This window comes from Harpia harpyja, chromosome W (genome assembly GCF_026419915.1).
Source record: "Harpia harpyja isolate bHarHar1 chromosome W, bHarHar1 primary haplotype, whole genome shotgun sequence".
Lineage (NCBI taxonomy): Eukaryota > Metazoa > Chordata > Aves > Accipitriformes > Accipitridae > Harpia > Harpia harpyja.
In genome coordinates, this window is record NC_068968.1 from 3,591,616 (window position 1) to 3,617,756 (window position 26,141).

A 26,141-nucleotide genomic window follows, 5' to 3' on the forward strand; every position below is an offset into this window, starting at 1 on the left:
GTAGTTCCCCGGATCCTCCCTCCGACCCTTCTTATGAATGGGAGTCACATTGGCAAGCCTCCAGTCCTCTGGGACCTCCCCTGTTGACCAGGAACGCTGATAGATGATAGAGAGTGGCTTGGCAAGGACGTCTGCCGGTTCCCTCAGTACTCTTGGATGGATCCCATCAGGTCCCATAGATTTGTGAGTGTCCAGATGGCGTAGCAGGTCCCTAACTAATTCCTCCTGGATTAAGGGGGGTATGTTCTGCTCTTCATCCTTACCTTCTAGCTCATGGGGTAGAGTACCCTGAGGATGACTGGACTCACTACTAAAGACTGAGGCAAAGAAGGCATTAAGTACCTCAGCCTTTTCCTCATCACTGGTTGCTACGTTCCCTTCTGTATCCATTAAAGGAAAGATATTCTCCTTGGGATTCTTTTTACTGTTAACATATTTGTAAAAACATTTTTTGTTGTCCCTTACGATAGTGGCCAGATTTAGTTCTAGCTGAGCTTTTGCCTTTCTAATTTTCTCTCTGTATGATCTAACAAGATCCCTGTACTCCTCCCAAGTTGCCCACCCTTTCCTCCAGAGATGATAAACTCTCCTTTTTTTCTTATCATTCTATCATTTCATTGATAATAACCGAGCCTGTTCATCAGGCTCAAAGTGTGGCAGCCAAAGCTATGCAATAAAAATAATCTCTATTGCTTTTGTTCATTCAGTTCCCTATTCAAATCCTTCAGCTGGGTCCTTCCTACCCTCTTTGCTGAGTTTCTCGTAATTAGCATTGAGGATTGCATGTGTCTGTCAAGGCCTTTCTTTGAAGACTAATGATGATGCCAGTCTGGCTACTCACTCCATAGCCTTCCTCCCACTGCATGACACTGCCTTCTCCCCTGTGGCACAGTCTCCAATTCCCTCTCTCCTTCCTTGAAAACTTCAAACTAATTTAACATTTCCACAAAGACATGTCAGTCAAAGGGACTTTTCCTCAGCAACACATATGTGGAAAGCAGCAAATGAGGGAAAAGAGAGGTCTTAAAAAGAGTAAATGCCATAGAATGCTTACTTAAAATATTTACCTAGTGACCCAAAAATACTTAATATAGCAGCATAATTCTGTTCTTCCTCCTCTTTGTTACGGATGCACGACTAACCAAATCCAACAGGTGTTAAAACTCAGATTTATTCTTCAGCAAAAGTTAGTTAGAAGTCCGGTAACATTTTATAAAACCACAGGCTCAATGATGTAAAGAGAATTAATACTACACAGCCAACTTAAGAATCCCCAAGATTTAAAGCGATGGTTCAAAACGCGCGTATCACTCGCCTAAAAGCTGAGGGCTCTCTCCCTCGAGGAGTTACCTCGGGTGGTGCCCCGACCCGAGGGGGAGTCCCCGACTGCAGACCCGCTGCTCCAAGAAGGACTGTCCACATGTCCTTCGGTGGGACCCCGTTTCTACCCCTGTCGAACCTGACCTGTGGTCATTTAATCCTATCGGCTAGGAGGGTCACCTTGGTGTACCTGGTGCATCTCGATTGGCCAGTTCAAATTTCAACCTGCAGCCTCCAGGGTTTCCTTCCCCTTCTCCCTTCCTGGAGAAGTTTTGTTTCCTGCTGGCGGGATGGGGGGGGGGGGGAATGTACTGCCACACTCTTCCCCTACTAATTACCTTTTGTTTTCATTCACTGCATTTGAATTAAATTAGCTCCTCAGAGTTGTCTCTTGTATTTGTTTTGTAATTCTTATGTCTAACTACGTACTGCAAACATGGGAGAAATCATTGCAGATGACAGTAGACAGAAGCAGCTGCTGATAAGATTCCCTAAATAAAATAAAGATGAACATCTGTAGCAAGGTCACTAGAGAATAGGTAGCATACTCCCACAGATGCATATCTGATGAAAGAAACTGACTCCTTCCAAAACAGATAAAACAAGAAACATAATTATCATCTCTGATGAGCCAACAGCCTCCTAACAGGGATGAGGCAACTCATCTAACTCTTCTTCCAGTTTCTAGGGAATATTGTATACACCACTTACATTTGGCATAGCTCCATCCTCTGCCTGCTAAAATGACACGTAGAAAACATTCTGCCAGGAGCAGGAGCCAGGATTGTTCTCTCTGACTTTGAACATGCACAGAAGCTCTTCCTCCCAAACGCCTTGTACAGCACACTGGGGAGGCAGAGGATGTGACCCTGGCTGATGCAAGCGGAAATGGCACACACATTTCATTTGCATTCTGATGCTACACTGCCTGGACACCACACAGATATAGTGAATGTATATTAGATGGAATACACATTGCTTGAGGGTAGAAAGGCTCTACAGAGGGATCTGGACAGGCTGGATCGATGGGCCAAGGCCAATTGTATGAGATTCAACAAGGCCAAGTGCCGGGTCCTGCATTTGGGTCATAACAACCCCATGCAACGCTACAGGCTTGGGGAAGAGTGGCTGGAAGCTGCCTGGCAGAAAAGGACCTAGGGGTGTGTCCTGGTTTTGGCTAGGATAGAGTTAATTTTCTTCCTAGTAGCTGATATAGTGTTATGTTTTGGATTTAGTATGAGAAGAATGTTGATAACACTGATGTTTTCAGTTGTTGCTAAGTAATGTTTAGTCTAAAGTCCAGGATTTTTCAGCTTCTCATGCCCAGCCAGCAAGAAGGCTGGAGGGGCACAAGAAGTTGGCACAGGACACAGCCAGGGCAGCTGACCCAAAGTGGCCAAAGGAATATTCCATACCATGTGACATCATGTCTAGTATATAAACTGGGGGGAGTTGGCCTGGGAGGGATCGCTGCTCAGGGAACTAACTGGGCATCGGTCGGCGGGTGGTGAGCAATTGCATTGTGCATCACTTGGTTTGTATATTCCAATCCTTTTATTATTATTATTGTAATTTTATTATTGTTATTATTATCATTATTAGTTTCTTCCTTTCTGTTCTATTAAACTGTTCTTATCTCAACCCACGAGTTTTACCTTTTTTTTTTCCCGATTCTCTCCCCCATCCCACTGGGTGGGGGGGAGTGAGTGAGCAGCTGCGTGGTGCTTAGTTACTGGCTGGGGTTAAACCACGACAGAGTGTTGGTCGACAGCCGGCTGAATAAGAGCCAGCAGTGTGCCCAGGTGGCCAAGAAGGCCAATAACATCTCGGCTTGTATCAGAAATAGCATGGCCAGCAGGACTAGGGAAGTGATCGTCCCTTTGTACTCAGCACTGGTGAGGCTGCACCTTGAATACTGTGTTTGGTTTTGGGCCCCTCACCACAAGAAAGACATTGAGGCACTGGAGTGCATCCAAAGAAGAGCAACAAAGCTGGTGAAGGGTCTAGAGACCAAGTCTTATGAGGAGCAGCTGAGGGAACTGGGGTTGTTTAGCCTGGAGAAAAGGAGGCTGAGGGGAGACCTTCTTGCTCTGTACAGCTACCTGAAAGGAGGTTGTAGCAAGGTGGGTGTCAGTCTCTTTTCTCAAGTAGCAAGTGATAGGACAAGAGGAAACGGCCTCAAGTTGTGCCAGGGGAGGTTTAGATTGGATATTAGGAAAAATTTCTTCACTGAAAGGGTTGTCAAGCATTGGAACAGGCTGCCCAGGGAAGTGGTTGAGCCACCATCCCTGGAGGTATTTAAAAGATGTGTAGCTGTGGTGCTTAGGGACATGGTTTAGTGGTGGACTTGGTAGTGTTAGGTTAATGGTTGGACTCGATGATCTTAAGAGTCTTTTCCAACCTAAATTATTCTATGATTCTGTGAATCCAATCCTTGTGGGCCTGGGTCAGCAGAGCACCAAGAACGCCAAATTGCTGAATAACACTATGGTATCAGTATCTTACTGTTTCTATTTATTTTCTTCCTCATGTTCTGCTAATGATTCCAGATTTTACCTTCATGCTTCCCTCTTTAGTCATAGATTTCTAGGTGGGTTTATGATATCTCAGCTCCTCATAGCTTTCCTATCAATGCAACCAGTGCCCTTTTGAGTGTATTGAGTGTACCCTAAGTATTGAGTAAAGTATGGAGTGTACCCTAATTTCCATGCCTGTTCTGTCAGAGGTATTCAGCATTTCACAAGATTAGAGCTATGCAACTAATTTTCCAGGCTGACGCAGGCATGTCTGAGTCCCCTGTGAACCATCTGACTGTTTCACTTACAGAATCATTAAATATTCCCACATGGTAGAGGCAAGTCAGGAAAGTTTGGGAGATTGGAGAAAGAAAGGAGCAAAGTCAAGCTGACAGTAAAGATAAGAAAAAGTGAAACTGAGGCTCTAGATGAGACCACAGCAGCGCTGCCATCAAGAGTAGGATACTCAGTCTGTTATGGGAAGAGAAGTCCCTGTTGGTTTAGGTACAGGCTGCTGGGAAGCTCCATACAATCCTGGCTTGCAGACCTGTCCTCTGTTGGTTGTAAGAATGCAGCACAGCTCACTCATTTCTCCCTCCGGTTTGGAGAGCAGTATCTGCTTCCTAGTGGTGACCTCTTTTCATACTGTCAGCTTTTCTGGCTCCCGAATCCTAGATTCTTGGGTGATCAAAAATTACTGCTTTGCATTTGAAATTATAACACTGCTGCATTTCCTCCTCTTATGCATACTGTATAAAAGCAGCAAAGTGTGATCTAAATGCATTTTTATAGTTTTTAATAACTGGGATTGTTACAATATCACAAATATTTTAAGACCCAGCCAGATCTGCAACTCAAATACTATTGAAATATTTGCATTTACTGGACCTACTTTAAAAGACAGGCTTTGATAGGTTTGTTTACATCTCCCAGTTCTTCAGAGTGTCTGTTATCTCATATTAGGTTCTCTTGGATTCAGTAGATCAAATTGAGAAATTATGAGAAGATAGAAGTCATCTCCCAGCTGCCAAGTACATTTCAAGTTTGGGTTCCTGTGCATTCTTTTGGGAATTGAATTAGAAATAACTTCTACTAGTCATTCAATCTAAAAAACTTTCTTCCTCAATATTGGTATATGAAGTATCAAAACAGCACTTGAAAGATCTACTGTCTGGTACAGTTTCATTTATCCCTGAACCCTGACACAAAAATATGTAAAAGAAAACCCTTCCAGTTTCCAAACCTTCACTTAGGTCACCTCACACTCTCTGTACCTGAGCATTATTTTTGACCTTTGCTATTTTGTACTTGGCAACAAAATAAAATCAATATTTTTTTCAGTAAAGTCATCTCAACATCTTGTTTTGTGGAAGAAATTATTACAGCACATGACTGTTTTCCCTGAAAATGCTGACTAAAGGTCTTTTTTCAATGGGTTTAGGCACTTAAAGATGTAGTTGGCTGCATCTGAAAACCCCAGTGAGTATTTTAGTGACTTAGAAGCCTAGCTCCTATTGAATTCAATCCAAATTAGGCCTGGAATTCATTTAATATTCTTGAAAATTCCAATAAATTCACTCTTAAACAGTTTTAAGAAACAGCTTTAATCATCTAGCCGTTTCATTTATTTTAAGAGTTATTAACCTAATATGACAGTCTCTATCTCTCTAGGAGGCTTTAGAAAAAAATGTCACTGATAGGATTGCTTAAGAATTACTAAACAGAAGCAAAAAACCTGTTGGGTCTATTGAGATAAAACCAGTGCCCTAAATTTGATACAGTGGCTTAAAACTAGAAGTAAAGGTGAGTCATCGGACCACAAACATTTTTCTTTCAAAACAGTGCTGGATTAGGAGATCCCACCCACTTTTATACAAGTGAAAAATGGTGAGAGACTCAAATTCAAACTCTTCTTTTATCAAAACAGACTCAAACAACGAATGGATTTTAACAGAGGAAGAGGAAGTGTGTTTGTCCTCTCACTAGCAGCATCTGAGCATGTTTTTGCTTCAAGGTTATTCAGAGTTATTCTGAGTTTCCTTGGTAATACCATCTTTAGTAAATGGACCTCTCCTTTCTCAGGTTTCCAGTTCTAAGGTTACCGAGGTGCAGCATTCATTTTGGTACACTGGTCCAAATTACCAAATACAGTCTCGATGATTGAAAATCTCACTGGACAGCTCTAGAGCCACGAAAGGAAAATGACCTGCATTCTCACAAGCTGGGCTGGAAATAGTGGCAATCACGTCTGGAGCATAATTTGGTTAGAGGACTATAATTAATTACCTAAGAGGTTTGGAACAAGATCCAACAACAACTTTAATGTTATTATTGCAATCTTTCTGAGAAATCCATATAAAGCAGTTGTTGTCAATTCTATCGCAACAGCAGTATAGGCGGATACTTTCTTGTGAAGAAATAATAGTAATTTTTATAAGTATTCCCTTGCAATACATTCAGTGACAGGAAAAGCAGATAGGAGCCTCATAAAGCTGAAGAAAAGGAATAACGCTCTTGACAACAATTATAAAATAAATTGTACTGATTAATAAGAAAAAGTAGTAAATCTTAGGCTATAAAGAATTAGTCATTGAACTAGTCTGCAAGAGGAGGACATCTGGACTTGATGTAGTATTTGGATCCAGAAACATCCTTAGGAGACAAATACATTGCTTTTATAACAGTGTAGATTAGATACCTGGTCTCTGAATTTAACTTCAGATAATTATTAAAAAAATAGGACTGCATTGTGCCTTTAACCTCAGTTTTAAAATTCTGAAAATCCAGCAACTGTTACATTTTACCTTTTAGCTTTCCTTCATCATCTGCAGGGTGTAATCTTTAAACGCGCTTTGGTACAGGCACAATAGGAGAACATGGTTATAGTTCTATTGGCTATAGGTGGTTAATTTGGTGGGTTTGGTTTTTTTTTTTTGAAAATACATTATTTTAAATTAATAACAAGTATTTCATGCATGTCTATGTCATACTATCTTCTACAACACAGTGTCAAAGACTATGGGAAGTCATTCATCATCTCATACCATGGAAAAGAAAGCAATAATATAGATTGTCTCCCCAAGCTAATCTTAGCCATTTTGGCACCTTTTTTTATCAGATCTGTGAAGATATAATAAAAATCAGAAGATTGCTATTTACATCTGCATATATTGTTGACTACACACCAAAAAACAATTGCAAAAACCAATTCTGCCTTTACCATTTTGAAAGCAAATACAACTTTATCAGAAAAAAACCCCACCCAACCATGTAAGTACAGGGTTACAGGTGAGCCCATTTAAGCTGTCAGGGAGCAGCAAGGGCAGGCTGCTCTGTAAGGGAGGGTGAGCCAGAATGTGACAACAAGGCAGGCAGGGCAGTGACCTTGCTGACAAGGGCATGCTCTCACAGTGCCCAAACAAAAAAGCAGAGCAGGGCCAGTGACAGCAAGCAGGATCAGCCAAGAGTCCAGATTTTTTGGACAAGTCTGTAGTGATGAGGCAGGTTAGAGGTGAAGTTGGGAAGTCAATGGGTCAGGATCAGCAAGGGATGTAGCCAGGCACAGGCACACCCGCAGCACTGCTCAGGCAAAGGCCCAAGTTTGAATGAAGCTCCCAAATGAAGGGGAAGAGGCCACCGAGGCTTCTCACAGCTCCTTGTCACACAGCTCTCTTCACTGCAGCCCCATCCCAGGCTATTTGAGCATGTTGTATCAGAGCCGGCCTCATGCACAGGCAGCTAAGACCCCAGGGAGTGGGCAAGGGGTTGCAAAAGTCTCAGGGTGCACTCGCAGCCCTAACATAAGCTCCTGCAAATTCAATGAGATGGACTGTTTCATCTCTTCCTGAGCGTCTGTTCTTCTCTAAAGCCAGAACAGTCAAAGTACCCCCGATGTGAGGAAACATTATGCCACCAAACTATATAATGAGAGGCTGGTATTAGGAAACCATTTTGAAGTCTAGAACAAGGACACAGTTATGGGTTTGTTTTTTGTTTGTTTGTTTGTTGTTTTTTTGTAGTAGGAAGGGAAAAGAAGAAGGAATTGAAGTTTTAGATTCCCAGAGCAAAAGTTCAATTTTTCTAACAAGAAGTCCATTTGGTCTGTAGGCACAGAAGATACAGCATATCTACATGATGTAACTATGCCATGGTCTATTGAGTTTGCATTTTGTCAACGTGTTTTTTCAGAATTACAAATGGAACTAGCTTGTACACAGACTGGCATAAGCTTATTAGAAGACTGCAGGGTAACACGCGCAAACAAAACTTCCTTCAATTTCTCAGTAGTATTTCTCAATCCTTGCACTACAAAGAGTTATATGACAAATCTGTGATTTTACATGACCACAGCAGAATGGTTACAAGTTCAAAACCGATTGAACAAACAGGATAGGAGTTAAGACTTTCAATGAGAGTTTTTCCCTTTCTTTTTGCATTATTTTTACCTGTCCCTAAGATGGTGGAAATGACCTGGTTGTAGTGTCCTGATACTGTGTGAGGTGAGCAAGGTGTTGTCTTCTGCTAGCTGTAGCAATCAGATGTCACAGAACCTGACACCAGTTGCTAAGAGAGTATATTTCTTTGACTTGAGTGGTGTTTTACAACCAAATTAGCCAGGCTTTAAAATTTCCATGTGAATTTATCAAGCAGTTTCCCATCTGCAACAAACATTTGTACTCCCAGTACTGGCAGGGAGGAATCCTCTGGGGATGCTCTGGAACCTGTGCAGCAATGGATTAGCTGGATATAAATCATCACGGGGCCTAAAGGCTACAGAGGTTGGCATGTGAAACCCATACATTAGCTAATTGTGAATTTGCCAAATAACAATAATGCCATGAGATATGCTGTGGATTTTACAAGCTGGGAAGAGACTGTTACAGGAGGATTCAGGGCAGGTAGGACAGGACATCACATCCTCCGTGAAGCAATTTCACTGGCAGAGCCCCCGTGCATGCCCCGAGTGCCTCGTCCTCGCCCACCAAGGGGAAGGACGGAAGGTAGGTTTTACAGGCAAGGGAGATGTCACAGGCTGCCGCACTGGGTGGCACCGGGCGCCCTGCCCGCCCCCGCAGACCCCTGCCCGCCCCGGCCTGCGCCTCACGGCCTCGGCACCCCCACCAGCCCCACTGCTCCTCTCAGCCCGCCGCTGCTGCCTCCCAGCCCCCCACCTGCGGCCCTCCGCGCCCGGCCCCAGTCCTGGACAGCGCTAGGGCACCTGGGCCGGGGCCGGGGCCGGGGCCGGGGCCGAGGCGACACGACGGCCAGCTCTCGCTGGGGCCGGGCGGGCCTCGCCTCCCGTTGCCGGGCAACCACTTCCTCACCTCGCCGGGGACCGGCAGTCATCCTACTTTCACCCGCGGTCGGCAGCGCGCTCCCATTGGCTGCCCCCACGCCGCGCTCGGCTCCCATTGAGCGCCCACCGCCTCTGCCGCGTCCTCATTGGCGCGCTGCCCTCTGGCCACGCTGCGTCACTTTCTCACACCATTCCTCCCGCCTTCTCCGCCAGCTGCGGGCCGGCCGGCGGGCGGGACCTGGACGGTGGCAGCTGTGATTGGCCGGGGGAGACGCCGCTCAGGGTGCTGGCCGGAGCCCGGGCGGCGGGGCTGATTAAAGGCGCCGCGCGCCAGCATATTGCCTTTTTTCTGTGTATGCGAGCGAAGGTGTGGAGTGGTGAGCGATACCGGGAGCTATCGCCTCGGATAGGTGAGGGCGGCTCGGCCCCCGGAGGCCCTTGGGCCGGGCGGTGTCCCCTGCCTCTCCTCGGGGGGGGGTGGCGCAGAGCTGCGGCATCGCATGGAGCTGGAGCCGCTCGCGGGGCGTGGGGATAGGTCGGCATAGTTGGGAGCGGTGTTTTCAGTGGATGTAAGCGCGTTTGAAGTAGTGTCTGCAGTACAGCAAGAGGAGGAAAAAAAGGGGAAAAAAAAAAAAAAGGAGGCGTTTTTGAGTGTCACTTAAGGTAGGTAGCCTGCAAACGGCGCTGGGCGATGCCCAGAGCATCATCGAGCAGCACCGCTCTCGCTCGGTGTAGCTGGCGAGGCAAAATGCATCGTGAAAGACCCCATAGCCCCGGTGTTGGAGGACCCTGGGTGCTGTCTCGCGTGCTGCCCAACGCCCTCCCCCCCCCCCCCCCCCCCCCCAAAGAAGCACCCCGGCTGGGTGAAGCTGTGGTGGGCGCGTTCCTGCCGCTGCCCCGCGCAGCGAGGCTCCGCGGGCTGTTGCTGCGGGGCTCCTCCGGGCTCTTCCCCCGCCTGCGGAGTGTCCCCAAAGAAGCCTGAAAGCGACGGCGCCCTAAGCGTGTCCTTTAATCGTCTCTGTGTCGCGATAGAGGCGCCCACCCACGCCGGAGACGGCGGGGCGGGCGTGCCACCCCCCTCATCGCGCAGGGCAAAGGCAGCCTGGTGCTGCCCCCAGGGATGCCATCACTTTCTTTCGTAATAGTGTTTGTTGCACAGGTGTGGGCTTCCTGCCAGCCCACCTGTGTTGCTAACGGAGTCTCGGTCCCGAATGTGCTCGGGGCTAAACCCAGAGGGAGGGTGCCTCGGGTCCCTGTGGCACGCTGACCCCCGCGAGGAGAGACGCTTCAGATATTATCTTGAATTCATCCATAAAGATCTGTCTTCTACAGTTTGGTGGGGCTTTTACGCTGTTTGCTTGTTTCTCACTTAGTCTCATTCTTTTGGCTCAGGTGAGCGGGGGACATGGTGATGCTACGCTCATGCATGGTCCATGCCGTGGCGAGTCGCAGCAATCCGGGTAAAAGCAGTGACCTCTCGTGGCGTGACAAGTGTCTTGCATGTACTTGCACTCGATACCTATAAACCTTTTAGCTGTGTGGGAATAACTAGATTTATCTAAATGATGTAACTGAAGCTACCAGATCATCACTGTTTAACTTCTGAAAAACAGCCTGAAGTGGCTTTGCTTTCATGAGTAAAGTCTGTTCTACAAGTCCTCCAGAAATCAAAAGCCAAAGGGAATTACTAAATGTATTACTTGTAGCAAACAGGCTTGGGTTTTTATTTTCTAACTTTCAGTCAAGTGTTTTGTATGAATTAAAAACTTATTTAGGAAATAATGAAGTCAAATTATTAACAGAATAGTCTCAAATTCTTAAAGACAATGAAAGCCACCAGTTGTGGGAGAATGTATTTCTGGTGTCTGGAAGCATTAGCAGAAAGTAGTGGCTGTTTTATGCTGCTCATCATTCCCTACAGAATCTTAAGAGAACACAAAAAAAGCAGGCTTCTCATTTCTTTATATTAAAGCATTTTGGATTCTCAGTGTTTTAAAAGAAATAGTACTTTTGAGTATTCTTTCATTTTCAGAAAAACTCAGTGATGGGATTTTGTTTGCAGTTTGACCAAGAGGACAAAAGGCTGTTTTGCATCAAGTAAACAGTTTTTTTTCCCCTGTAATGACTAACTGACTTAAGATGTCATATGTCCCATTTTCTTAAGTGATCAGAGCAAGCTTATAAAGCAATGTTTTTCATTGTGGTATAACCTGATAGCCCTAACTGCTGCTATACTAGGTGTATTTGGTGAGCCATGCAAATACAATAGAAAGAAGTCTCCCTTTAGTTATCTTCTGCAAAAAGTTTTCTGATGAGAACTGCATCAAGTAGTATGAAATTAAATGCCAGTTTTGATCTCAAAGTTCTGTAATGAACAAGCACAGAGCAGAGTGTTTTCTGTAGCCCTCACCAATAATGTAAATCCTTTTGGCACATTGAATTTCTTAATTCACTGCCTGGTTAAAAACCACTCTTCTTCTATGGCTGCTGCAGGTCAAGTCCATTATGTGCTGTCATGCATTGTCTTTTAGTACATAACTTAATTAAAATTAAGCATCTAAGAGTCTCTGTAGCCTCTAACTTTCATCCTTCTGGCTCTTGGAGCAGAACCAAGCTCTGCTATGGGTAAAAGGCTCAGCCTCAGGGTGGCTGCCAGACACCATGCTGAGTTGGGACCTGCCTGAAGTCTGCCGGCAGCTGTCTGTATCTCCTTTTTGTCCCCTTTCAAAGAAAGGGAGGTGTTTTATGCCACAAAGAGGGCTGGACCCCAAAGTCCTTTTCCCAGATGGAACCTTGGGAATTTCACTGTCAGTAGTTTGTCTGCATTCATACAGAGAGCAGGAAACCACCCTCATTCTCATCTTCAGTGCTTGTGCAGATTTGAGGTAAAAGGCAGCTCTTGGAGGTGGGTCTGAAGCTCAGTGCTGCTCCTTGTCCCCAGGAGGTGTGTAACTTGCTAGTTGTGCTGCTGAGAGGAGATGTGAACTTGCCCTGGCATCTCCTGGAGAGTCTCCAGGCCACTGTGCTCCCTTCCCTGGCTGTGGCTTCAGGAAAGCTGTGACTGCCACTGTTTCTCACAGTGTAAGGCTGCTGCTGTGCCATGACAAATCCTTAATCCTGCCCACCAGGGTCAGCTTCCTGGAGGCAGAAATTATTCTGTCTTCCTTGCTTTTTTTTTTTTTTTAGTGCAGCTACTTGCCCTTACTGCCATGGTATGCAAAAAGGTGCAACTTAAAAGCATTTGAGAAACTTTAAAAATTAAATGCTAATAGAGGTGAGGTCCCTGCAGGATGGGGTAGTCTGTGGTCAGGGACTGTTAAAACCAGGAATTTTGGATGCTGGTGGGTTTTATTTCAAGTTTTTATTGGGTTTGCCTCCATATGCTGGTGCTGCTGGGTTTATTGTGCAAGGCGCTTAAGACAACAACGTTGCCCTCACCTCGAGGGACCCCGTTAGAATGGGGGGAGTCCACAGGTGAACGCTCTGGGCCTTCCCGGCCCCGCGGGAGCGTGGGCCGGGCCGGGCCGGCACGGCAAGAGTGCTGCGGATGAAGCCCCGCCTGGGGGGGGGCAAGGCGAGCTTCCCGCGCCTACGTACTGCCCGCCTGCCCGAGCTGGACGCCGCTGCGCGCATGCGCGCACCCCTCCCCCCGCGCCGAGAGCCGGCAATGGGACTCCGCAACATGTAAGGGCCGAGATCGCGGCCAGCGGGAGCTGGGCGGGTCCTGTGCTGCGGGCGGGGGCGCGACACCTCCATCTCTGTGGGTCCTCCCAGTCTCCCCGGCCGGGTCACGGGTAACCTTGAGGCATAGGGGCGCCCTCGGTGCCCTTAGTAGCGTCGCGGGGCCGGTTCGGCGGGGGGAGCGGGGTGGCAGGCTCCCGGCCGGGCGCTGCAGCCCGTGGCGCGATCGTTTGAGCTGAGGGGCTTCGCAACGGGATGGATTAGGAAAAAGTTCCGGTCAGCAGCGGCGCTCGGTTTTATCCGAACGTTGTAGTGAGGAGTTTGCGGGCACTGCGCTTTCGGGTGAGCGGTTAGCCTGGGGTGGCAGCAGAACACACAAATAATGCGAAATTGGTTTTCTTGCTTGAAATCTTGTGGCAATACACTATATGGCTGTTCTGCAGTGCTCCAGTAAGCAGTTTTAAATAGCAGCCTTTTGCAATTTACACGTTTTAATATGAATAAATGCTATAAATACTTTAAAATGGATTATTTTAAGATCATCATAGGTATGTTTGAAACTTTGTTAGAGGCAATCAAAATGAATGGCAAGCCATGTGCTCTTACTTTAGGTCTTATGTAAGACTTTGATATCTAACTGTACAGGTAGCAGAAGGCACTTTTAATGCTTTCCTAACACTTGTTTTAACATGTATTGTGTAAAGTCATCATTCCTGCATAGAAAGGCTTTATTCCATTATACAGCTCATTGTGATTTTATGGAAGAAGCTGGGTAAGGTCAGTGTACAGCTGGGCACAAAAGGGACAAGTGTTCTGTAAGGATGTAAGCAAATGTACAGGATGATGGTGCCTGTCTGTGTAATACAGATAGCGTTAAAGTAATAGGATATACTATATCCTAGAGTATAATGATAGTAAGGTTATAGGGTTAAAACAAGAAAATTTGGTCTATCAGGAAGAATCCCTGTGCGTTTATCTTGGCCTGTGAAATATTCCTCCAGGCCTGGCGTTAGGAGTTCCAGTGTTCAGGAATGCCAAAACAGAGTATGCTAAAAAAAAAGCCCCAAATGAACAAACAAAAAACCCAACCAAAAATACCAAGAAAACTTATATTTTTGTTACAAGTATAAACAAAATGAAGCAACTTGGACCACTTAGTTTAAAAATAAAAAACAATTTTGAAAAGTCCTGGCCTGTTTTAAGGCTAAGATTTCCTGGTAAGTATAAACTTTAAACTTAATGTCTCAACTAGCAACATTTAAAAAACAAAACAAAAAAATACCACAGTGTTTCCAGCTTGGTTGTGTAAAATTGAGACTTTGCATATAAGCAGAAGTAGAATAATGAACATTAAGACTAATTTCTCAAACACTTAACATTTGTTAAGCATGTGTTTTGCTTCAGTGAAATAACTTGGGCTTAAGCTATGTATATTCATCTCCAGGGCTGAAATTGTACTTTTGCTTAAAAGATCTTAACATAAAATGTTATAAAACTTCTAATGATGTTTACAGTATGCTCAGACCAAAATTTCACCTGGAGGCAAAGGCTTGCCTTTTGCAAATGAACTTGTAGAATACCTAAAACTTAACCTTTTCTATAAATCTACAGAAAATTAAAGTATGAAGTAGGTCTCTAAAAATGGATGCGAATAAATCAGCCGGGTTTTGTGGTTTTCTTTTTTTCTTAAAGATTTACCACGATGCCTGGGTCTCTTCCAGTGAATGCTGAATCCTGCTGGCCCAAAGATGTGGGAATTGTTGCACTGGAAATATATTTTCCCTCTCAGTATGTTGACCAGGCAGAGCTGGAGAAGTATGATGGTGTGAATGCTGGCAAATACACCATTGGGTTAGGCCAGTCAAAGATGGGATTCTGCTCTGACCGGGAAGATATCAATTCTCTCTGTTTGACTGTGGTTCAGAAGCTCATGGAGAGGAACAGCCTTTCCTATGATTGTATTGGGAGATTAGAAGTTGGAACGGAGACAATAATTGATAAATCAAAATCTGTAAAGACTGTCCTGATGCAACTTTTTGAAGAATCTGGTAATACGGATGTAGAAGGAATTGACACCATGAATGCATGCTATGGAGGCACTGCTGCTCTTTTAAATGCTATTAATTGGATTGAGTCCAGTTCTTGGGATGGTAAGTTCAGGGTATTTTCTTGAAAAGTTGTGTCAGTCTCTATTTTTGAGTAGTCTGCCTTGCAATTACAGTGTCCATATTTAACTATATAAAACCCAGAGGGTAAACTCTTGTATGCTTCTGAAGTATTTTTCTTAAATGCTCTGGGCATTTGCCACTAGTTCAGTTACATGCAAAAAATAATGACACGGATAATCATCACTGGTCTTTTCCTGTAAGTTTTGGTGGATGCCAGGATTGAAGAGCCCCTTAATCCTGAAGTCATCTCCTCTATAACTAAAGTCTAAAAATTGCTGATGGATATTAAAATGTGCTAGATTCTTGGCTACTTTTCATACTTACTTCTGTGTTTTTCACAGGACGTTATGCACTTGTTGTTGCTGGAGACATAGCTGTGTATGCCACTGGAAATGCCAGGCCAACAGGTGGAGCTGGTGCCGTCGCTATGCTAGTTGGTCCAAATGCTCCGTTAATTTTTGAGAGAGGTTAGTCCTATGAGGAAACAAATACTGTTCAGCCAGATACTGGATCTGTTCTGAAGCCCATCCTCTGTTTTTGTGGGTTGCTGGAAGGCTGGCTTAACTCCCGCTAATGTCAGAAATTGTACTTTGTCTCCTCTTGCTCTGGGCTAATTTGGCCAAGTCCTGTTATAGGAGGCAGCAAGAAACAACTAGAGATGCTTCTATCTGTTTTTTCCTTGGGGATTCTCCAATAAAATTGATAAAGAGTAGACTAGAGCTGAATAACACAGTGCTCTACTTTCAAGGTGAAATGATGAAAATAATTTGTTACTTGTGTTTGTCATGCTCAGTCCTACCGTACTTGAGTAACAGGTGATTGAGAACTGTGTGAAACATTACCTTAAAGGGCCTGAAGCGCTATGAAAACCTGCTTGACTGAGGCCAAATATTGCTTGTTTTCCATATGTTAAGCAATGTGTTCAGACTGACTCAAAGTAGCTGAATAAAGTAATTTTCAACTCTTGTCAATTTCTCTCCATCAGGATTGCGTGGAACCCACATGCAGCATGCATATGACTTCTATAAACCAGATATGGTCTCTGAATATCCTGTAGTTGATGGTAAACTATCTATACAGTGCTACCTCCGTGCATTAGATTGCTGCTATGCTGTCTATCGCAACAAAATCCATGCCCAGTGGCAAAAGGGTATGTAGCCTCACATGATATTGCAAGATCTGGCAAATATTGGAATGCGTAGCTACACAGACAATGTATTTTTCAAGTTTTAGCATTCAATCTAAAGAGTAGTACATGGTCCCTCTTGTGTTTGTGTGTTCTGAGACAATTGAAACGTTTGCACTCTCCCATAAAGAAATGTCTTATTTCTGTTCTGGTGTGGCTAAGTACCTGATAGTCAATAAACAGTAGTCTCTACAAGCTTTTGTTGGTGTAATGTATAATATCTTGCTTAACTGTGTTGTTCCCTCCTCTACCAAGGCTCTTAAGATATTGAGGTTAATATTTACATGTTGTATAAGGATACTGATTTTTTTTTTTTTAACCCCCATATGTTTAGTAATTGCTTCACCTGTATTAAGAAGCATAAGTAGTTAGATGAAGTAGATTATTTCTTATTTCAAAATGCTGGGTAGAAATATGGCAATTCTGTTAAGCTTATAACTTTCTTCTAGAAGAAAAAGGGCAAACACTGCTAGCTGGTGCACAAGATCAGTAAGAAACTAATTTTTAAATAGAAGTAGCAGCAGTGTGTTAAATGAACTTGCCAGCAATAGTTAGTCTTACAGTTGTCTTTTGTATGCTGATGTGTTATGATGACTGGTATCCTGCCATCCCCCTATTTTATTTTAATACTTGAAGTGAGTACTAAACATAAGCTGTAACACCAACGTTTCTGCTGCTTCCAGAGGGGACAGACAGACATTTCACCTTGAATGACTTTGGATTCATGATCTTTCATTCTCCCTACTGTAAACTGGTACAGAAATCTGTGGCTAGACTATTGCTGAATGACTTTCTCAGTGACCAGAACCTAGAAACAGCAAATGGTGTTTTCAGTGGTTTGGAAGCTTTCAGGTGAGAATGGCTGCTGTCTTCCTTATTCAGATAGCCTTAATTTGGTAAACATCCAAGGTGTTTTACCTTGCTGCCATTTTAGTAACTGTTTCTGAACCTTTTTTTTTTAATAGAGATGTAAAACTTGAAGATACATATTTTGAAAGAGATGTGGAAAAAGCTTTTATGAAAGCCAGTGCAGAGCTCTTCGATCAGAAAACCAAAGCTTCGTTGCTCATATCCAATCAGAATGGAAATATGTATACCCCTTCAGTCTATGGTTGCCTTGCTTCTCTTCTAGCTCAGTAAGCATAAAATTGGAAAAAGTCATAGCTTTTTATATGTAAGCACATAAAAAGTTTTTATTCTAGAAAGTCTTTTGTAAAAGCACCATCTAGCAAACCTTTTCCTACTAGATTGCCTTAAGTAGCAAGACTAAAGTTAGAAAATTAATCTGTGTATACAGTTGGGTCAAGTGACAAGCAGATTCAAAATTTCTGTGTCAGAAGCTGATCTGAAACAGCAGCTTCATGCCTTCCAAATTAGGATCTTATTTGTAAGGTGGTGTATCTTTTCCCAGCCTCAACACACACACACACACACACACGCACCCCCCATACACCCACCCACCCCCCAAACACCCCAGTGGAAAAGAGAATCTGAATGCCTTCTCTGTTCCACTAGAATCATAGAATGGTTTGGGTTGGAAGGGACCTTAAAGGTCACCTAGTTCCAACCCCCCTGCCATGGGCAGGGACACCTTCCACTAGACCAGGTTGCTCAAAGCCCCATCCAACATTTCCAGAGATGGGGCATCCACAACTTATCTGGGCAACCTGTTCCAGTGTCTTACCACCCTCACAGTAAAGAATTTCTTCCTAATATCTAATCTAAATCTACCCTCTTTCAGTTTAAAACCATTACCCCTTGTCCTATTGCTACGCTCCCTGATAAAGAGTCCCTCCCTATCTTTCCTGTAGGCCCCCTTTAAGTACTGGAAGGCTGCTATAAGGTCTCTCCAGAGCTCTTTTCCAGGCTAAACAACCCCAACTCTTTCTCAGCCTATCCTCATAGGGGAGGTGCTCTAGCCCCCGATCATCTTCGTGGCCCTCTTCTGGACCTGCTCAAGTAGGTCCATGTCTTTCTTATGCTGGGGGCCCCAGAGCTGAACATAGTACTCCAGGTGGGGTCTCACGAGAGTGGAGTAGAGGAGCAGAATCACCTCCCTCAACCTGCTGGTTATGCTTCTTTTGATGCAGCCCAGGATGTGATTGGCTTTCTGGGCTGCAATCGCACATTGCCAGCTCATAATCAGTTTTTAATCCACCAATACCCCCCGAGTCCTCCTCTGCAGGGCTGTTCTCAATCCACTCTGCCCAGCAATAATAAGCAAAGCCAAATTAAATTACTATTTACTTAACAAATTGTTGTTTGTTGTGGTGTTTTTTTGTTTTGTTTTTTTTTTTAAATGACAGACTTTTACAAAATCATGTTAAGTTTAAATTAAACCACTCCTCTTGGGTCCTTTTTTCTTTATTGTGACTTTGCATTCTAAGATGTGATGGTTCATTTTAGGCTTTAGGTCACTTAAGAGTGAAAATTGGCTGCCTTCTAGATAATCACGTTCTGGGCATTTCTTCGTTTTTCTTTTGCTTAGGTAGCTTTGAAAATCATCGTGTAACAGCAGTGTTTGAAATCCTGTTTTTAAAAGTCATCATTTATGCATTTAGCACACTAAATGTGTATTGTAGCCAATATAATTTTGCTGGCTGCTTTTTCTAAGCTAGCTATGCTTTCTAGTTATTTAAAATTGGCACCTTGGCTTAGTTCTCACTTTAAACAACTGTTGCTTGGTTTGCAGGTACTCCCCAGAGCAGCTCGCAGGACAGAGAATTAGTGTGTTCTCATATGGCTCTGGTTTTGCTGCTACGCTGTATTCCATCAGAGTTACACAGGATGCCACTCCTGGTGAGTGAAAGGAAGATATGTTAATTAACTCCCTTGCACAGCTCACCTCTAAATGCTTTGTTACGCCCACCAGCATAAGTAAACCTGCAGAACAATGCCTAATGACAGTAGTGTTAAACTGAAAATGTTCCAGCTCCAGGGAATGTTTTAAGTGTCTCTTTGGGCATATAGATAATATTCTTCTAATGCTTTAAGTGTTTTGCTTGAGTAATTGGGAATATTTTTAAATGACTAAAGCTTCAGCTTCTCTAATGCAAAATATTTTGAATGGGCTTGAAATGCTAACATGCTAGTGTGCAGTTCTCAGCACTGGTGCCTTACATGATGGTTTTATATTGTAGGTTCTGCACTGGACAAAATAACTGCCAGCCTTTCTGATCTTAAAACAAGACTTGACTCAAGAAAATGCATTGCACCTGATGTATTTGCTGAAAACATGAAGATTAGACAGGAAACGCATAATTTGGGTAAGAATGTCATAAATATAAATAATTCCTAGTCCTACAGCAAGATACTCATTGCTTAATTTGCATGATTTAAATGATTAAGGTGTAGAATTGTTGAGGTTTAACCCCAGCCAGCAACTAAGCACCACGCAGCTGCTCACTCACTTTCCCCCCCACCCAGTGGGATGGGGGAGAGAATTGCGGGGGGAAAAAAAAAGGTAAAACTCGTGGGTTGAGATAAGAACAGTTTAATAGAACAGAAAAGAAGAAACTAATAATGATAACACTAATAAAATTACAACAGTAGTAATAAAAGGATTGGAATATACAAAACAAGTGATGCACAATGCAATTGCTCGCCACCTGCTGACTGATGCCCAGTTAGTCCCCGAGCGGCAATCCCCCCACCCCCACTCCCCCCAGTTTATATACTAGGCATGATGTCACATGGTACGGAATACCCCTTTGGCCACTTTGGGTCAGCTGCCCTGGCTGTGTCCCCTCCCAACTTCTTGTGCCCCTCCAGCCTTCTTGCTGGCTGGGCATGAGAAGCTGAAAAATCCTTGACTTGAGACTAAACATTACTTAGCAACAACTGAAAACATCAGTGTGTTATCAACATTCTTCTCATACTGAACCCAAGACATGACACTATACCAGCTACTAGGAAGACAATTAACTCTGTCCCAGCTGAAACCAGGACAAGAATAAAGGAAATATCTAACTCTTTCTACTTCAGAATAGCTTGTAAAGTGCTTTTCTATAGCTTGTCTTCATTGGCCCAGTATGTTTGAAATGAAAATGTAGACTTGGTTTTCCTGTCTTACTACTTTCAAACTGCAAAGGCCTGTGTTGTATAAAATTCTCACCAGGAACCAACTGGTATGTTATTGGCTTTTTTACAGCCAACTATATTCCACAGTCTTCAGTAGAAGATCTCTTTGAAGGAACATGGTACCTTGTGCGTGTGGATGAAAAACACAGAAGAACTTATGCACGGCGCCCGCTCATGGGTGATGGACCTCTGGAGGCAGGAGTTGAAGTTGTCCACCCAGGCATTGTTCATGAGGTGAACACTCAGCATTCTTTAGTTTGATATAAATGGCGGAATAGTTTGCTTGTCTTAACGTGCACGTATGTTAAAAGAGGAAGTGGTTTAATAAGTTATAGCAGGTACTTTGTTACATATTTTAACATATAAGCCAGGAAAAAAAAGAGCATGGGATTTTAAAAAACACATTTCATCATAACAAGAACAAAACTGCACAAGAATGAAACAAGAACAAACTGGCTCTTTTCACATAATCAGTTTGCATGAAGCATGACAGATTTGAATGACTTAAGACCAAGCCATCCAGTATAGCATGAATGTTGTTTGAGAGTTGGACTAGCCATGAAGTATGAATGTTTGTGAACTAGAAAACCATATTTAATGTTTTGTTTTGGTTTTTTTTCCCCCCTTCTTAGCAGATCCCAAGCCCTGCTAAGAAAGTGCCAAGAATCCCTGCAACAACAGAATCTGAAGGTGTTACTGTTGCCGTTTCCAATGGGGAGCATTAAGATACCTCTGTGAGGTGGGGAATGAAAAGAGTTGTGAGGGTAGGGGGAGAGAAAGGATTGCAGTAGTACTGAAATTTCAGTGTACAGTAGTACTTCATTGGGTGTATGGAAAAACTGTTTAAACTCCTTGAAAAGATTTGTCATAATTTGGTATGCTGATGCTTTTAGTATTTTCAGAACACTAAAATAATGAATATACTGGAGATGAAGGAACTTGCCAGGGGCTTTGTGGATTCCTTAACACATCTGAATTTAATTGCTGCATAGTAGCTGTAATCTATTACAAGATCTTTGTACATAGAAAAAAAAGTATCTTCTACTTGCTTTTTCCATGTAAAATTACTTGAAACTACGCTGTTAACTTTTCTACTTGTACTTAAAAGTGGGTGGCAAAATAGTCCAAGCTTTTAATGTTAGGGTTTTCAATGCCTTAACAGTAAGCAGTCAATCTTCTGAATACTGCACTTGTCTTTCCCTTTATCACCTTCCCTTTCTTCTCCCAGTCTACCTCTCATCACACCATTGCTTTGGGAAAGGTATAGAACCAAGTAACATTCATTACTGGAATAGAGTCTCTCGCCCCTGTCAAAATGACTGGATCAAGAATGGCTAGACTGACAGGTGTGGTTTTTTCCAAGAAACTCTGACCTACTGTGTTAGTTACTATGTAATTCCTCCTAATATCCATATTACCTGTTTTATACCTGCATTATAAATCCCAGCAGCCTGGGAGGAAAGAGGAACAAGAAGGGAGGTAGTAGTTTTTTCTTCTAAAGAACAAAAAGGGTATATTTCTTGGGTTCATTGATTTGGCACCTTTCAGAATTGTTTAACTGTAATAAAGTATTTAAGGCAGCAGAATTTTCAAATAAAGCTTCTGGATATTATGGAGCTGTTTTAATTAGCAAACTAAGGAAGGGAGGAAGATCACTTTGTCTGGAACTCTGGCCTCTCACTATTCTTTATATAATACATTTCTAAGAGACTATTTCTAACTTTGAATTTGACTTGTACTTTGAAGTTCTTCTCACTATTGGTAATGTTGTAGGAGTGGGGTCTTCCCCCCCACCCCAAATGCAAGCTAAAAGCTATCCATTTTGCAAGTGGTAGATACACAATGCTAATGGTGCATCTATTCTGGTAGACTTCTAAAGCCCAGATTGGAAACGAACTATGACATGAGCCTTGTAAGCTTGTAATATATACTTAAATTGAGCTAATGTACAGAATGAAGTTTTGTTGAATTTTATTTCTTTGCTAATTCTACAAAGCTACATTATCTAATATAAAGTAGCAAAAAAAAAAATTATTTGTCAAATTACAATTATGTTTTTTGTGTGTGTGTGTGCAATGAAGTGTTTGTAGTATGTCACTCACTAGGATTTGATAACACTATTTTTACAGTCAACCCTTGGTAAAATAGTCATTTATTATAAATTGATGAATGCTAATCAGTTTGTTCTGCTGAAAATGATGGAGCGATGATGCATGAAGATAGCGTTTGCAAGTATTTTTGTTTAGGTTGCCCTTGTGAAACTTATCTTGGTACCAGAAAAAAAAAAAATTGCCATGGAACAAAGTCCATTGCTGGCAGTGGACAAGCCAAGAAGTGAGCTACTGGCACAAAAAATTAACCACAGGGACCTCACTTCCTGTGAGGCTGATCCTTTATTAAAATAAAGTTGGAGATACTTGAAATCTGTTAAAGTAGTGCTGACTTGGGTTTTCAGGATGCATTTTTCTTTAACAGGAAAGAAAGAGGAAACTGTCCTTGTGAAAACCCAAAGTTGTGGGTTCACAATCTGTGTGGACCTTCTGGATCTTTCTTAATATCATTCCATTACAAAAGTGGAAAGAAAGGGTTGCTTAGGCTGGTGGGAAACTTATTTCAGGAATGTGTTTCAAGGTAACTTAAATGTTTTCAGATGGAAACTGTTTATAGTGGAAGAATTCGTTCCCAGCTTATGAAATACAATTCATCTTATTACTGTCTTATGAAAGATGGTATTGTTTTATCCCCTTCTCACAAAAACTGTGAAAGGGGATTGGTTCTTGCTTTGTACTTACCTGAGCCTCACTGGGTCCAGATTCCCATGGGTGGCTTTTCAGAGTCTTTCTGTTGCTCATTTACATTAATTACTCCTTTTAAAGTCAACTGATCATCTCATCAGTCCCCATAATAGATAAGGCATCTCTGCCCTTAAATTTGAAAGCACCAGCTGTACCTCTCTAAACCTTGTCTTGGTTTACTTGCCTTAACTAAAATATAGGCTCTTCTTAGCTTAGGCATTTCAACTGTGCCTGTTCAGAGGACAGCTACTGTACTCTTCCACTGTTTGTATTGGAGCTGATGATATTGAAAATTAAAGTATAAAATACCTGATTAAAGCTGAAGGTCTTGATGATGATCAGAACAATTGGAAGGGTCAGGCTATTGAACTTTTAACTTGCAGTAGTCAAGAGTATCAAAATCAGCTTTGTGCTGGTAGTAGTATGGCAGAAGTTAGTACAAGCCTGTAATGCTCAGTATATAAGTGGATTTTGTTACTGATTGTATTCAACTTACTGTGATACCTAGTGCTAAAGCAAGAATTTAAAACTTACATGAGTTTTGGAATATGCTTATATCTCTTTTGGAGTGCAATGGGAGTCCAAGCAGTTTTAGACTGTCAGGATTGTACAAGTAATGGAAGGTGTCAGTAGGTTAGTAGATGGTAGCCCAATCATCTTATGCACTGGGAACTGCAACCACACATGCAGGGTTAAAACAACATATCCTAACTTGCCTTTCTGAATTGTGACAAATCGGGAACAATGGTCAACAACAGCATGGCTGTTTCTTGAAACAAAATTTAAAAAGAAAGGCTCCAATATACATCTTATCATGTTTAATTTGCTGAAGAAGTTTTAGAGAAGAATTTGAAGTTGTTTAGATTATTGTCTGGTTTCTGCTTAAATTTAGTTCTCTGCAAAAACTGTCCTGGTTTGCAGTGGTAAAGTTGTGTCAAGCTAAGGTAAAACTTTTCAAGAAATTAGCTGTTATATGCCTGTACTGAGAATCTCCCAAGCATGTTAAGTGAAATACTACATGATTTTTAATAAAGATCATATCCACAAATGATCTCTTGCCTGTTTTACTTGAGTTCTTGCACTAGCTATACCAAGTTTCTGGATGTGCTGGTTTTGGCTGGGATAGAGTTAATTTTCTTCATAGTAGCTAGTATGGGGCTATGTTTTGGATTTGTGCTGAAAACAGTGTTGATAATGTGGAGAAGTTACTGCTGAGCAGTGCTTGCACAGAGTCAAGGCCTTTTCTGCTCCTCACCCCACCCCACCAGCGAGTAGGCTGGGGGGTGCACAAGAAGTTGGGAGGGGACACAGGTGGGACAGCTGACCCCAACTGACCAAAGGGATATTCCAGACCATATGGCATCATGCTCAGTATATAAAGCTGGGGGAAGAAGAAGGAAGGGGGGACGTTTGGAGTGATGGCGTTTGTCTTCCCAAGTGACCATTATGCATGATGGAGCCCTGCTTTCCTGGAGATGGCTGAACACCTGCCTGCCGATGGGAAGTAGTGAATGAATTCCTTGTTTTGCTTTGCTTGTGTGTGCAGCTTTTGCTTTCCCTATTAAACTGTCTTTATCTCAGCCTACGAGTTTTCTCACTTTTACCCTTCTGATTCTCTCCCCTATCCAGCTGTGGGGGGAGTGAGTGAGCAGCTGTGTGGTGCTTAGTTGCTGGCTGGGCTTAAACCATGACACTGGAGCAAGGGGCAAACAAGTGTATGAGCGCTCCACATTTGAGCGCTTCAGTGTGACTTGAGAAATACAAAGGAGATGAGGCAGTGCCCAGATAGCTGTGTAAATGCCAACATGGTTTTCACCTTGGAAGAGTTCAGGAGCAGCATAAGGAGGAGAGCCACAGAAAGTATTTAAAGTTTCATCTCTTTCTTTGCTGAATCCAAAGTGTGTCCCCCCCAACGCAGGTGTTACTGGTGTAGAATACATTTTCTGCTTTCAAGTCCTGGTGAATGATGATATTCTCATGCTGTAGAACAAGAAGAAAATTTGGTATTAGCTTGTTAACAGGAAAGTTCTCAAGTGCCTACCCCTAATTGATTAATTACTACACAGGTGAAAGGGAATTACCTTGGACAAAGTCAGAAATAAGCATTGCAATGAAATTGAAAAAGTTAAAGTATTTAAACAAATTTAATTCTCTACTGATAAAAAACAATAGAGTAGATGGAGAAGATAAGGAGGAGGATGCTGGTTTTAGAAGAATAGCAGTCTTTTGTTAACTAATATCAACTATTTTCATTAAGCAGATTTGTGATGGCATCACGGCTGATCCTACAAGACTAGATATCTTCATGTGCGAAATCTGTGTATTTTATTTTTTCAGGGTTCAGAACACTTTGCAATTACTACATTTCTGTAATGATATAAGTAACAAAATAATTTCTTTTTAACTAATTCCATTTTTGTATGTATTGTAAGTTTGTGGACTCACAAAGTGAAAGCTGCTAGTTTACCAAGACCATGAAGTGAACATAATCACATATAAAGTAAGAAAGTTGCTACAATTTTGTTGTGTGATCTAATGTCATGAAGAACTGGTGGTGGCAGGAGAAAAGGACCACAGACTTGTGCCTTGTGGTATTTCATGTCCTTGTAGGACACCAAGTTTAGTGGTGTCTTCAAGTTTTAGAAATCTAATGTAACTTGTACTCTTTTTCCTTGAAAATGGCAGTAGTAGTCAAGGACTCAAACTGAATTTGCTCTGCTTAGTAGAGATATATCTGTCTTGATTAAGTAAGGGTTTAGCTTCGTCTTTGAAATAACTAGGAGGAATGGATGTGTTTGAGCTTTCTCTGCCCTACCCTTTGAATTAACAAGGTATATGTGTACCTGGAGGCAATAAGGAAACTCTTCAGCATCCTAAGATTTTTAAACAGTCATCAGTACCAGGCAGGGATCTTCTGTCCTTGTGTGGATTGACAGCAGTGAGAATGGATTTAAATAGCCTGGATTTGATGGCTTAGCAAAAAAAGAAAAAAGTTTTTGCAGAAGTCTGTGTATGAGTGAAGAGGTTGGCCAGCTTGGTAGTCTGGGTTTAATGCTAAGAAATAGATGCGATCTTGAAATGTAAGTTCCAGTAGCTCCT

The 26,141-nt window shown here is 42.7% G+C and overlaps 1 protein-coding gene across 6 annotated transcripts; it reads left to right on the top strand.

Moving 5' to 3' along the window:
- The first annotated feature begins 9,410 nt into the window (after positions 1 to 9,410).
- On the top strand, positions 9,411 to 23,378 carry LOC128136281 (hydroxymethylglutaryl-CoA synthase, cytoplasmic-like). 6 transcript variants are annotated; one of them, XM_052775547.1, is made up of 11 exons: positions 12,764 to 12,816; positions 14,506 to 14,963; positions 15,323 to 15,448; positions 15,967 to 16,131; positions 16,851 to 17,019; positions 17,133 to 17,303; positions 18,860 to 18,966; positions 19,308 to 19,433; positions 20,318 to 20,481; positions 20,880 to 20,986; positions 22,723 to 23,378. In XM_052775547.1, the coding sequence occupies exons 1-10, from the start codon at positions 12,764 to 12,766 to the stop codon at positions 20,970 to 20,972; spliced, it is 1,632 nt and encodes a 543-aa protein (XP_052631507.1). In that variant the 3' UTR covers positions 20,973 to 20,986; positions 22,723 to 23,378. The 6 variants fall into 6 exon arrangements, with proteins under 6 accessions (XP_052631509.1, XP_052631507.1, XP_052631506.1 ...); XM_052775549.1 differs by lacking the exon at positions 12,764 to 12,816 and adding an exon at positions 9,411 to 9,542 and having other exon boundaries at positions 20,880 to 23,378; XM_052775546.1 differs by having other exon boundaries at positions 20,880 to 23,378.
- The last annotated feature ends 2,763 nt before the right edge of the window (positions 23,379 to 26,141 follow it).

Bases quoted from the DNA above. Each gene is read 5' to 3' on its own strand.
- LOC128136281 (XM_052775546.1), top strand. From the start codon at position 12,764: ATGCGCGCACCCCTCCCCCCGCGCCGAGAGCCGGCAATGGGACTCCGC. The intron at 12,817-14,505 runs GTAAGGGCCGAG...TTTTTCTTAAAG, and splicing joins GCAATGGGACTCCGCAACAT to ATTTACCACGATGCCTGGGT. The intron at 18,967-19,307 runs GTGAGTGAAAGG...TTTATATTGTAG, and splicing joins TACACAGGATGCCACTCCTG to GTTCTGCACTGGACAAAATA.